The sequence below is a fragment of the Polyodon spathula genome, chromosome 6 (genome assembly GCF_017654505.1).
Source record: "Polyodon spathula isolate WHYD16114869_AA chromosome 6, ASM1765450v1, whole genome shotgun sequence".
Taxonomy (NCBI): Eukaryota; Metazoa; Chordata; class Actinopteri; order Acipenseriformes; family Polyodontidae; genus Polyodon; species Polyodon spathula.
Window position 1 is genome coordinate 60,823,251 of NC_054539.1, and position 13,811 is coordinate 60,837,061.

At 36.4% G+C, this 13,811-nt stretch overlaps 1 protein-coding gene across 1 annotated transcript; it reads left to right on the forward strand.

Annotated features, from left to right (window-relative positions):
• The first annotated feature begins 3,729 nt into the window (after positions 1-3,729).
• Positions 3,730-10,704, forward strand: cep57l1 (centrosomal protein 57, like 1). Its single transcript, XM_041251619.1, has 11 exons — positions 3,730-3,803; positions 4,452-4,629; positions 5,248-5,424; positions 5,757-5,878; positions 6,104-6,220; positions 6,320-6,397; positions 7,068-7,160; positions 7,592-7,672; positions 8,126-8,367; positions 9,539-9,683; positions 10,432-10,704. The coding sequence occupies exons 2-11, from the start codon at positions 4,455-4,457 to the stop codon at positions 10,657-10,659; spliced, it is 1,458 nt and encodes a 485-aa protein (XP_041107553.1). The 5' UTR covers positions 3,730-3,803; positions 4,452-4,454; the 3' UTR covers positions 10,660-10,704.
• The last annotated feature ends 3,107 nt before the right edge of the window (positions 10,705-13,811 follow it).

The window sequence follows — 13,811 nt, forward strand, 5'->3', positions numbered from 1 at the left end:
TTGGTTTCTGGGAATTGGTGTTTCACGAGTGTTTCAATTCCTTTGTATAACTATAAAGACACGCAGTATAGCTTTGACAGAAACTACAACTCCCGAAAGGCACGCGGAACTTCTTTTCAACACTCGGTTGTTTACGAACAGACCATCTGTGATGTGCACGCCCTTTTTCAAGAATACTGTTATAGCTATTGTCCTAACTGCCCTTACTGAACAGTATGTTAGCCCATATTTTAATTAATAATTTACGTTTAAAGTTGCACCATCACACAACCGTAATATGCAATTTTGTATCCAACAATTATATGACTTGGTGACTGCTTATAACAATTTCGGTAACTGTATTTAAAAAAATGTACCATGTCACGTTTCCCATATATCTGTACTGTAAAATGTTTTCAGTGTTTTGGCGGGGCAACTTCTTGTACCCCATGGAGTGACATAAACAGTTTTTTTTTTTTTTTTTTTTTTTTTTACTTATCTGATTTGTGTCATTCATTGTGACACCGTCTTTAGTACATGTAATCTTTCTCCTGTCTGTCCCAACACACAGAGAGAGAGAGAGAGAGAGAGAGAGAGAGAGAGAGAGAGAGAGAGAGAGAGAGAGAGATGCACTTCTTAATACACTGTAATAAATACAAACATACAAGACATTTTCTTCCGTAAATTCTACAGTTCTGTCTCAGATTTCTCAAACATGCCCAACACAAAGATTGTAAGTCCTGCTGGGGGAGGACATCCACACAGTCATACCCGCTGGCCAGAACATAGAAACCTGTCACAGCCTGAGAGACACAGAGTGAACACGTCACACCACAATCCCATCACAGGGCTGCAAATGAGAGTGAAGGACAGGGAAGGAGGGAGATGGATGGAGGGTCGAGGAAAGACAGAAAGAGAGTAAAGGAGAAAGAGATGGTGAAAGATGGAAGAATCAGAAGGGAGATAAGGAAGAGGTGGGGAAGGGAGAAGGAAGGAAGAAGAGAGGGAAAAGGGGAGGGTGAAGGATAAGGAAAGAGGGAAATGTTTTAGCAATGTTTAATGTTTAGTAATGTTTAGTTCATATATATGCCAGTTAATTGTTCTATTGTTATGAATTGCTTTAGCAATACTTCTAATATAGTCATGCCAATAAAGCAAATATCAATTGAATTGATCTCAATCAGATCATCTGGGTAGGCCTGTGCTACTCGGCAGTCTTGACAGAAGCAGACTGGAGATTTACAGGGTCAGACTGCAAAGCATGTCATGCTCTCCGGTATAAGACAGTTGACTAGTAGGTGGCTAGTGTATCAGGGATGCAAGGGGATCAGCACAGTAAGAGTAGACTGCACTGTCCCATGAAAGAGGAAGTGAGCTATGAAGAGGAATACAAAATTATACGTTCTTGCCAATACACTTTCCAAATTTTAAGCCTGTAATGCCTGGGTGGCTAACTTGGGGATTTTTTCTCAACACTGTCGCTGTTTTTTGTGCTACAGATTTTATCAGCCTTTTCTGTTTGTTAATTATTTACCTTAGTATACTGTATTGCCAAATATTTACATAAGCATGCTGTGCAATTTTAATAGTCAGGATGTATTTGCTGTTGAATTCACTGCATAATAGAAAATAATATATAAAATATGCACAGTATTCTTGCAGTTTGCCCTTATTTTTCCATGCTTTACAAACTATATGGTAGTGTTTAGTCTTCCATTATACTTTACTGTGTTAGGCATTATATACCACAGCAAATGTTTAAAATTATATTTTTAAGGCTTTGGAACATATAAAGCTTACATTAGCATAACAATGTCTTATCATTATTTTAGGACAGTTTGAGACAGTTCAGGATTTTCAATTTACATCGCAATGCACCACCTGTCTCAGGTACCTTTCACAGCAAGACTACACTTACCAGAATGCATTGGGGTGCATTGAAAAGCCTAAACTGTACCAAACTGTCCTCGTGTACATGGATTTTATAGACTTTATTTTATCTTTGACTCTTTCCTAGTCCATTACAGCCTTCTGCACTGTAGATTCACTCCCTGTGTAACAGGTTTGTCGAACCCACCTGAAACTTGAAATTCCCTTTGATGCACATTTAACTTCATCGGCTAGTTTCATAGACCCTAATTACCACTAATCTTGGACAACTCAATGTTAATTTAAGTAAGGTAATCCACAACAACCACATCTGTGTATGTAAAACTAGCCATCGGTATGTACATCAGATTTGGAACCAGGAATCTAACCTTGTAGATCACCAGAACATACATAACAACCAAACTAATCAATCAATCTATCAATCTTCATTTAATATTGCACCTTTCACAACAAATTGCTGCAAAGCACTTTACATAGATATTGAAAGATATCAGGAGGAGTACATTTTATACACACACATTCTGAGACAAATGGTTTTAGGTTGGATGTTATTACAGGTTTGGATCGACCAAACCTTAAGCCTGTTAAAAGCAGATGACTATGACTAATCCAAAAGGGCAATTCATTAATGACACACTGAATAGGCCAAATACTCATACCAGATGACTTAAAAACAGCAGCACCTCACAGTTCCATGTGATGGACATCATTGTTGACATCATTTAGTTGTTGTATAGTTTTGTATACCTTTACCATCACAAATATCTTCAATATTATTAGCTGTTTACAGCTCAGAAAGATTGTTGTTTTCAAACATTTCTTTTAACTGACTTTTCAGTGGAATAACAATTTAAAAAATTTCAACAAATTCCACATGTAGTTTGAATATCTGAACCGAGATACGTAGAACATTCAGGACAGCAGAAATTAATTTAAACAATTCCTTTTAAAATATCTGCGTGGTACTCGGTAGGAATGATTGTGGCATTAGAATACAGAGAAAGGAAAGCAGTTAAGCTATGATAAATTATGGTAGACAACAAAACACATTATTAGAAATATAGCCCCTCGCCCCCAACTGTAACTGATGATCCTTCATAAAGTGGTGGTTCATTTAAATCATTTTCTCCACTGAGATTTGAAGTATAATCACATGTCAAATTATATATATATATCCTGCAGTTTTTAAACAGTATTTGGGTTAAATCAAACTTTTTAAATAGGCCTATATATTACAAGACCTTTAGTTAACTATTTTGGCACTGTTCTGCCAACATTTAGCGAGTAATTATAATACAAGTATAATACACATCCTTTTCTACTCAGAAATGACAACGCACATGTGAGGTGTCATGGTATCTGAATACAACTATTTCATTCAATAAACGCTCACTGCATAGTTTCCTAACTAAGAATAATTTATCATTTAAGTTTCCATTAGCATTGTTTGAATAACTTCTTCCCTTCGATTATGCCCCTTGAACTCCACCCTCCTACCCACTTCCTGGTTCATTTTACAATACCCCTATCCCTCCATAAATCTCACATTATAACTGGGGAACTTAATGTTGTGTCAGGAAGGAGACTATTGCTCTGCAGAGTGTTTACTTCAGACAAGGTAGGCTTCAAATTCTGCAGACTTATACTTAACAAGAAACGTTTTCATTAGCTTCATGCTTATGTTTTATTATTCCACTGTTCATTTTATATTTATGTTTGATAATTCTTTGGGAATTGTTCTGGAACACACTACGTACTACTACTTACTACTGCTTTAGGTCACGGCCCTGCCCTCAATTTATACTGGTAGTGGAGGTGGGGCTTGTTCGGTCAGCGGGATAGGAGGAGGGAAATTTAAACAGTCAAGCAAACAACAAGAAGAAACAAACGGAAACCTGTTAGCTGGGGTACTGATAGAACAAATCCATCAGCAGGTAACGTTCAGAAATGCTTAATTGTGTAATTTATGTGTATTTTTAAAAAGGTTTGATTCAGGCGGAATCTCGTCTTCTAAAAAGACCATTCTTTTTACCTTTTTTTTTTTTCGGAGATTTTTTTAATTTTATTAATTTTTTTATGTGAAATCGGGCTTTAATCATTTCATACAAACCAGTTATTGAACCCTGGCTCCGTGGCATGTCATGTAGCTTGGATGTTATTCTGTTTGTTACCTGGCTGTAAAGTTACAGCCTGGATACGAGCTGCCTTTTGTTTATGTCATGAGACCCGAATAACTCCGGTGTTTGTGTTAAAGAATAAAGTCAAGATAATTATTACTATTTGCAAGTTGGAAAACACAAATTAAAAATCAATGTAATCGGGTCATTACAGCTCTGGTGGACGAAACTGGTTGGTGATGCATGAAGTGGTCTACATTTCAGTCAAACAGTTTCTGCTAGGACTTGACAGAAATGTATTATTCCATTGTAAGATAAAACCTGAAAGAACCAGTAGATTCCAGGCACAACTTCACTTTTATAATATCCGATAATATATATTATATATATATATATATATATATATATATATATATATATATATATATATATATATATATAAAAACATTTTTTTTTTCTTTACAGAGCATGGGATCTTCATTTCAGCACAGTTACTTGGGTAGTTTTCACCAGCTTCCAGAGAAAATGTCATCTGCTTTAATTGTAGATCGCAAGCATCATTTTGATACTGTTTCGAAAAGGGTTGACATCCAAAGAATCAGTTCTGAAATTGAGAGAGGGAAGTCTGAATCGAGCACTCAAGGTAAGAGATAGATAACTGTTGTGATGGAGAGTTAAAGGTAGAACCAGATAGCCGACTAAAATAAAAAAAAGTGACAGTTGCCCTTAAACTGCTAGTCGACTAATCACAAACTTCAATTTAAAAGCAGCAGCAGTATGGTCATGTATTTAAAGTGTAGACAACCACAATCTGCTGTTTGAGTTAAGCGGAAAGTGATTGTGAAGTGAGCTGTTTCAGATGAACAGAAGTACAGTTGTGGCTGCAATGTATTACTTAATAATGACATTTTATACTATATTTAGAACATTAATAAATCATTTAAATAAATAAATGAAATCCAAACATATATAAAATAAAACATGATTCTGTTTAGACTATTCTACTGCTCAGTGCAGTTCCAGGAGTAGTTGTTCCAGTTGTGTTAAGGACTGCAACAAAAGTGATAGTACAGTGTAGCTAAAGTACAGTTATTAACCCTATTTTGAAGTGTACATTTATACAGGTTTTGTTTTCAGTATTAAAAAATAGAATCAGTTGCTTTTATAATGCACGGACAATTAAACGCTTAAGAACATGAAAGTGGCATGCCTTGATTGAACTGTTGGAAGGGGTATAAATTGGTTGTGTTGCTAATATCAGCAGTGATATCGGCCTTGAAGACCCTTCAAGAGAAGATTCGCCGTTTAGAGCTGGAGAGAACTCAAGCAGAGGATAACCTGAAGTGTCTGTCTGAGAAAACCCTGCAGCACAAACACGTTTTAGAACAGGAAAAGAGCGAGACAGACCTTGAGCAAAAAGAGGCTCAACAGAAAACAGGTATCTTAAAAATGATTTAAAGGGATATTTGTGTGCTTAAAGGCTATTGTGTTATTTTATTTATTTATTTGAGCAATTGTAGGTATTACTTTTTATAGCACATTTTCATTTTCAAGCAATAACCAAGACATTTTTATTCACTCATTTCAGAATTTAACAGAATTTTTTTTTTTTTTTTTTTTTTTTTTTTTTTTTTTTTTTTCAGCTGCCGGTAAATATTGCTACTTAGCTTTAAGATGTTCTACCACTGTAAGCTTTCCTATCTGGATGTATAGCACTTTTAAAGCAGCAACTGTAACTGCTTTTATTGTGTATTTTGCATGTCTATGTAGAGCTTACTTCCCAACTGGGTTCAGCTGAGGCCCGCTGTTCCCTTTTGGAAAAGCAGTTGGATTACATGAGGAAAATGGTGGAAAATGCAAAGCATGAGAAAAATGAAACTCTAAAGAAACAGGTACTATATCTGGGTTATCTCATGTTACCAAAATATGAAATGAGTTTGTTCATGATGATCTTCTGGTGACAACTTAATAGGGGCCACTTACCACATTTTAATGCTATTGAAAAAACATTTGATTGTAATTCCAAGGAGTAGAAAGGTTGTTTTTCAAGCATGCTGCAATATATTAAAGTTACTGGGCATTACTTCTATTATGTAATTTTCAGTTGTTTTTTCCAGGTGTTGCTGCAGAAAAAGCGAATTCAGGACCAAGTTGAAGTGCACACGAAATTGGAAAAACTGGAAGCCCTAGAGCAAGAATGTCTTAAACTTACAGCCACTCAAACTAAGGCTGAGGTAAAATTCACCCTCATCATACAAACTTATTTCTGTTATGCTTGATAATGAGAGCTAGTATATGAGAATATCATGAATTCCTTTTTTATGCTTTTTTAGATGAAGATTCAGCAGCTGGAACAAAGACTTTTGAGAGAAGAACATCAATGCAAGCTTGTACAGGAAAAAGCAGCCCAGGTAGGTTATTTAGAGATGTGTACGCTTATAAATGTATGCTTTTTTTAAATTGAGACTCTAGTAGTATGGATTTTTAAAACCAATGTTTACAAGAAGTGTCCAATACCTGGAAGGTGATTGGTTTAAATGGCAGTTCACCTGCTGTTGAACCCTCAAAGGAACTGCAGTTCCAGTTCTATAACTTTCCAGCAGGTGTCACACTTGTACAGGGTACTCAAGGTATCCTAGACAAGGTCAATAATGTATATTGGCAAAATAATAACTTGGAAGTATTAGTTTTAGGTTATGTTGCAAATTCCTCAAAAGTAACATGGGAATTTTTTTTTTGGAGGGGTGTGGGGGGGGGGGGGGGGGTGTAATATTGAGAAATAGAAGGCATACCAAAGAGAAGAAATCTTTAAGAAAAGCCTTCTCATCAAACAGGTTACATATATGTGACACCTCACCCCCACCAAATAACTATCTGTAAAGCCATTTTTTACTTTTTTTTTTTTTTTTTTATTAATGAATGAATATACAGTATTTTGTATTGCAATTATTACACTCCATCAAATTGTATTCAGTAATTGAGTATTGCCAACCAGGGAACACATTCAGAGCATTTTGTGTCATGTTCCTATATTTCACAAAACTGTTCATAATACCACACCATTAATTTTACCTGTCGTAGCTTCAGACAGGACTGGAAATTACCAGAATAATCCAGTCTTCACTTCCTGCTGAATGTAAACCAAACAAAAGAACAAAAAAGGCACCTGCAAAGGTAGGAGGAGTCTTTCACTATCTGTAGGCATGGACAGTATATTTATTTTAACCTATGCACTATCAAATATCAGGGGAAGAACATACACAAATTAAATTAAAACCGATATTCAAATGTAAACCAAAACGGGCAAAGTGAAATGTAAAAGATGCTGCTGTATGGATAAACCCTGGCTGTGGATCTGAGAATTTCTGATTTGGATTTTCATCCAAATTACTTTTATGTAAGCCACAGATTATGGTGTTGAGTGGCACTTTAAACAACAGTTGGAAATAGTAGCTTGCTGAGAAGTTCAACAGCAATGCTCAAATTTTAAAAGCAATGAGTAGCACCTCCAGGGTTGGGTACTGCATGTCAAATTGTGATATTTGTTTTCTAAAAACCCCACCAATTCTTGGCATAACCTTTGTGCTGGTGTTTTGTTTTCTTAGAGAATTGCTTGTGCAAAGAAAGAACTACCTGTGCCTCCCATTTATCGCAAGGCAAAGTCACTTCCTTTCGTGGCTGGAACAGTAAGTTTTTGTTATTTAGAATAAAATATGGTCATGCTAGCAAATTTATCTTGTTCTGTACTTTGTTAGGTGGAACTTGAAAAGTGTAAATAAAAATGTGTATCTGTACTTCATCCCTATACTACTATGACCCTGATTATCTTTGACAAGCTAATGGTATTTTAGGTAAAGTAGACAAAACTAGTGCTAATCGGGGTCTGTAAAAGCAGCCGTCAAACTGAGTTTAGGCCAGTTTCTATATGGATGTCCTATATATAATATATATATAATTTTTTAATCAAGCTTACTAGTAATTCGTTGAGAGCTGAGAATTGCTAATTTTAGCATTATCTAGAGCCGTGGACATTACTACTTGATTATAGACGACTTCAGCAACAGTTAATGAAAAACATGCCTGTGCCCATGGTTAACTATTGCACATTCATTCATTCATTCATTTATTTGTATTTAAAGTCTACCAGTCCCAGTCATTCCGTGAGAGCTAATGTTCAAAATGTCCTGCACATTATGAAGTACCACAACCCAAAGCTCTACGATGGAAGCCACGCTCTTCCCGCGAGTTCCCCAAGAAGAGCAGAGCGTGCAGAGAAGAGGTCTTTCTGCAGATCTGCGTCTTCATGCTCAGCCTCCTCTTCGCTCGGGAGCTTGTCAGAACTGCTGCTGGCTTTGCAAGATGAACTGGGACAAATGAGTTTGTAAGTGGTGTGCTCAGTCTTTCACAAACCTAGAGTGATGCAATATGCAGCCTCTTTTACAATACAGTGTATACTACTGTATTGGCTCTACCATTGTTTCAATAACTTGCACATTATTTCTAAATAAACTTTATTTGGAAGATTTGTCATGTTGAACCTTTCAAAAAATTAGTTTTGTGCGTCCCTGTGGCAAAGTGGTTAACACTGTGCAGGTGCAGGAGTGAAGAGGTGATCAATGAAAGGCAGACAACAAGAATCCAAAGTGCAAGGAGGTTTATTTTTATAATCCTGGTCTGGTGACCGTAAATAAAAATCCCAGGCCATACACAGCAATGTGTATTGCACTGTTCAAAATAAAGGGTTTGCAGTCCCAAATAATAAACATAGTCAATTACACACACAATATAGAAACACGGCCACCAGTCCTGGATGCATGCTGTAGTGCTTGTGGTGCAACTACAATTTATATCGTGATATAGGTGAAGTGATGTCTGAGGCCAGCACTAATCCGGACAACAGCTCCGGAACGTGTTAGCCATCTACTAATAAATAACAAGTAACAAATTAGAGACAAACGAACAAAACACTCACGGTATGATATATATAAACACTTGTCCTTCCGGGTCGCTCCTTAACCATAAACGGATGGAACAGATCACGTCGCTCTGTTCCCTGTTTGTACCGTCACTCATGACGTCTTGGTAAATTATTGCAGCCGCTCCTCCAATCTGTGGCTGCCACATTGTTTCCCTTCCGGGTCGATGAGTTAGTGCACTGGAGTTCTGCCCCCTTTCTAGATGACAGACTTCCTTTTAACCCTGGGAATGAATTGTCAGGCCATCCAGTCCAGGGGGGTATTCTGTTCCCTTTACTTAGCGCCCTCACAGGTCAGGAGGGAAATTTACCACCAAGAATCATCCTATTTCTGTCAGTCCCTTAATTTTACTTTTTTGTTTTTGGGGGGGATTAATATCTTTCTGTATAAACTAGCAATAACTTATTTAGTACCATTACTTAAGAGCTGCTTGCAGCTGTTCCTTCCTAGTTTTTATACATTTTACAATTGTTTTATTCCTCTCTGACAAATTAATGTAAGGTTTTACATAGCATATTGTTGTATTGCCGCTTTTTGGGGGTGTTGTACAAGTTTAATGGGTGTCGTTTAATCAAGTGAACATCAGGAGCTACTGAAACAGATACAGGAGACCAGGAAAACAGAAGAGTGCGAGGACCTGGAGAGGGAGCTGGACTGTCTGGTGAAAAGGATGGAGGTGAAAGGGGACCAGATTTGCAAGCTCAAGAAACATCAAGCTGTTGTAAGTTGTTGAACTGATGTTGCACACTGCTTTGGGTGTATTCAGTTTTGCTTGGATATTGTTATAGTCCTAAATGAACTAGACATAAAGGTATTTTTATGAAACTATTGGATTGTAATATATGGTTAGCCTCTGTAACCCACGCTTAGAAAAGTGCTAGTTGTAATTAGAACTGTGGATTACGACAAAATTACATCAGTGGAATGCAGCTTCTAATGTCCTCGGGTCCTACCACATTATGACCCAAAAACTTGGAATTCAAAGTTAGGTGTCAATTATATTATATAAATAGATTACTGGCTAAAATACAAAATATGTTTCCACTTGAGGCATTTGACAATAGCATCAGACGCTGCAAGCATTTCTGCTTGATTGTTGGCTACAGCCACAGATGAAGAAAGATAAGCAAGAATATACAATGACAAGCTGTCACTATCACACTGGTTAATATCAAGCGTAAATGTCACTTCCAGAACTATCACTTTGGAAAACTTCATACTTACATTTAAACTATATAATTGTAAGTTGCTCTGCAGTATTGAAATGTTCTGACCTATAAATTAGCACAGTATAGCATATATAACTGCAATGTGTATGTTTAATTATTACAATGTGTTGCATCGTATAATAGAATGTAGTTAATTCAACGCTTAATACTAGATTTGTTTCACTTTTTTTCATTTTTTTTTTTTAAGATATAAAATATTATTTTATTTATTTCTTGTCCTGGTATTGCCTACCCACAAAGGTTCAGAAACTAAAGCAGAGAAGTCAGAAGACAAAGAGTCGGCTAGCCAGCGCTGGAGCACAAACAGAAGAGAGTGAAGTGAAGCCACTGTCCTCCACTCTCAGACATAGAGGACCTTCCCCTAAGCCCACCGAGGGGCACAAGAGCCAGGGGAGCCTGCAGCTGCTGAAGAGTGTACAGAAACTGCAGATGAACCTGCAGAAGGATGATATCATGTGGGAGCAGTAACCAGAGGCTCCCATGGGACTGATGCTGAAAGGGCAAGGGTCAAGAGCTGTGTATCTTAATCAAATCACATTTTTTAGTAACTTATTTTTTTAATGTAAACACTGTCAGAAGTTTTGTTTTTATAATAAATAAGGTTATTACAAAAAATGAATGTTTTGTAATGGAGAAACATTTGTAAAATGTAGAAGAGTTGAAAGTTTCATAGACCGGCATTGAGGTAGCTTACATATACAACAAAGTACTGTAGGATTACAAGACTTCAACTTATATATATATATATATATATATACACACATACACACACACACTGTATATGGTGCATTTGTGAATTCAGGTTTCACTTTTTTGTGTATAATATTTTATTATAAATGGTAACAATTTCAGAAAGATGTTGGAAATGCAACAATGCAGTGGAATAGCCCATTTACCTAAATCTGTCGACTTAAATTGAATTAACTTCTATTTTAAGGAGTTTACTTTTCAAGAACCACATGCCACTCCAAAACAAAAGCTTTCTAATGGGGTGGGGGGGCTACGACAAAGACCATGACTCAAAATCTAACTATATACAACTACAGTGGCTAATCGGAAAATCATTCTCTGGCTCTTTCCTGGTATCCGTGTTAGAATGTGACAGTTTAACTTTTTCGCTGTCTTGCTGTAGCAACTGAGTGGCTGAGGTTTGCTAGCATGAAAGCACTTTCTAAAAAGATATGGATGCCTGTAAGGTGAGCAAATTGGCCCCTGTGGGTAGGTCTCTGTTTTTTCAGTTTCAGCATTTCAATTCAGTTTCAGTTTTTATTTAGTTGGTAAGATTATTATTATTATTTTGTTTCTCTTTTTTTAGCTTTCATTTTAAATGTGTTATTTAGTTTCAGTTAATTAAATATAATTAATAGAAATAAATATTTCAGTGTTAGAACAGTTTCAGTATGTTTACATTTTAAGAGACTTTTAGGTTAACTGAGTTGCTGCATACAAAAAAATAAAAATGAATCACTGAAAATTCTAGTTCTTTTTTTATTTTTTTGACAGTGCAAACATCCATGTGCTCTGGGCAACAGTGCCACAGCAGAAATTTATTGCTGCTTGGCTGTGCTATTTATATAGCATTTTCCTGAAATTATATTAATATAACTCATGTTTATTTTTCTGTTTTCAGTTTTTAAACATTTTTCCAGTTTCTATTATTTTGTTAAAGAAAATGTTTATGTTTTCATTTTGGCCTCTCATTTTTAGTTTTCGTGAACTGGAAAAACACTGGTAGGTCCACAATTAGCACAGAATGGCTCCTTACCTGTGAATTAAAGTTTATAATGATGCCTACCAAGTTTCCCAGAATGCAAAAGCAAAACAATCATGAAAATAGGTTGTACTGTTTATAGTGTATAATGTTCAAACAGTTCAATTCTAGTCAAATACAACTTTTAACATTGCAAGGGAACCCTAAATCCAGACATATAATTATTCAGTGATGTAATTATTGCATGTTACAACAAAATGTAGCAATTTAATTTAGCAACATATGCCTGAAGTGAAGTGTGAAGACAGTTTTTTGTTTACTGATGCTGTAGATTGTGCCATAATAGCTACAGCTTGTTTTGGCATTTTCCCAGCAGTATATGACTTCTGAATCTTACTAAACAAAATTTAAAGTTACCTATTTATGTCACCAGATGGCACTATACTGGTAATTCTAGACGTTACAGGCTTGATGGGTATGGCTCTATTTTGAAAAGCGAAACAGCAATGCTGTATAAGGTGATAAAATGTAACTACTTGGAACTAGCAATAAGAAAGGTCTAGTTTTATACCATTGAAAGTACCATATTCCTCTGAACATATACCTTCTGCTTGCCTAAAAGTAGTGCATGTCACCTGTAATAAAATCTCTATTTTCAAGTTTTTCAGGGTGTCTGTAGACCAATCAGCGCTGACTGTCACAACAGGGGCAGGATATTTTACAAATCACATGGTGGCAATCTCATGAGAGTTGATTAGTAGTTGGAACGCATGAGCAATTATGTACAGTAGAAAGCTTAGTGAAACTGTCCCCAAAGATTATCAGATTTTTTTGGTAAATTATTCAGTGGCACCACCTGCTGAAATTAGCTAGTCACAGATGCACTAACTGGAGGAGTTGCTTTGTGGAGCAATACTAAAAGCGTACACAGGGGAATTGTGGATGTGCCAGATGTCCATTCTCTAATGATAGTGGAGCACAAATCAAACTTCGACTTTTTCTGACTGTCCTTGTCTTCAACGATTACTGTAAATAAAATAGATCTGTTTAACCTGTTTTTTACAAGTAAACGTTTCTAAATTGCAGTATTTAAGTGGATCATAACTGTATGCACTACCGTTTGATTAGTTTGCTCGAAATGTTTTATGGTAAGCATGTTGTAAAGATTGTAGGAAGGACTGTGGTTAAATATGTTTTATTTAAATAAACAGTCCTTGATTTGTTTTATTAACGTGTTTAACATAACAGCAACTGAATGCATGGCTTCCATCAGAGGTTACAGTTTTGTTTAATGGCTTTCAGCACTCCCACTATAAAAATTGTTCCAGCGCTGCTGGGTAAAGTAGTTCCCATAGAGTAGAACAAGTTAAATGCATAGCCTCGCAAAGTGTAGAAAAAGCATAGTTAAAAGAATAGTTACCAGGGAGCACAGTACAGTCTTGCCACTGTACAAGAGTGGAAACCAACAGTTAACCGTGGAGCACAGTAGTCATACTCAGTGGTGGGGTAAAGAAAGTGGGTAAACACCCCTGTTTGGTGGAGGTGAACAGATAAATTCAACAGATAAACATGAAGTAATACATTGTTATTGTCCCTCACTCAACCACAGCTCACGTTGAGAGCTCTCAGCTGTCAATATCTCATGCAGCTCACTGTTAAACATCTTGTCTTTAACCCAACATATCACAGGACAATATCCCTCATATGAGAAGTGGGTAAACGCAATATTGCCCCAATTAAAAGTGGGTACACACAGTCTACCTGCATATACCCTTGACTAGATCACTGGTCACACTAGAAGTGTGAAAAAACATGGCTGACAACAAAATGACCCTGCACATTTCCTGTGGTAAATGCTTGTTAGGGACTTAAGTCACTGAACATGCAAAAAACTTTGCTTCAGCTGCTG

Excerpts from the sequence above, each read along its gene's own strand:
- cep57l1 (XM_041251619.1), top strand. The coding sequence starts at position 4,455 with ATGGGATCTTCATTTCAGCACAGTTACTTGGGTAGTTTTCACCAGCTT. Across the intron at positions 7,673-8,125 it reads TTCCTTTCGTGGCTGGAACA|TCTACCAGTCCCAGTCATTC; the intron begins GTAAGTTTTTGT and ends TTGTATTTAAAG. Across the intron at positions 8,368-9,538 it reads GAACTGGGACAAATGAGTTT|TGAACATCAGGAGCTACTGA; the intron begins GTAAGTGGTGTG and ends CGTTTAATCAAG.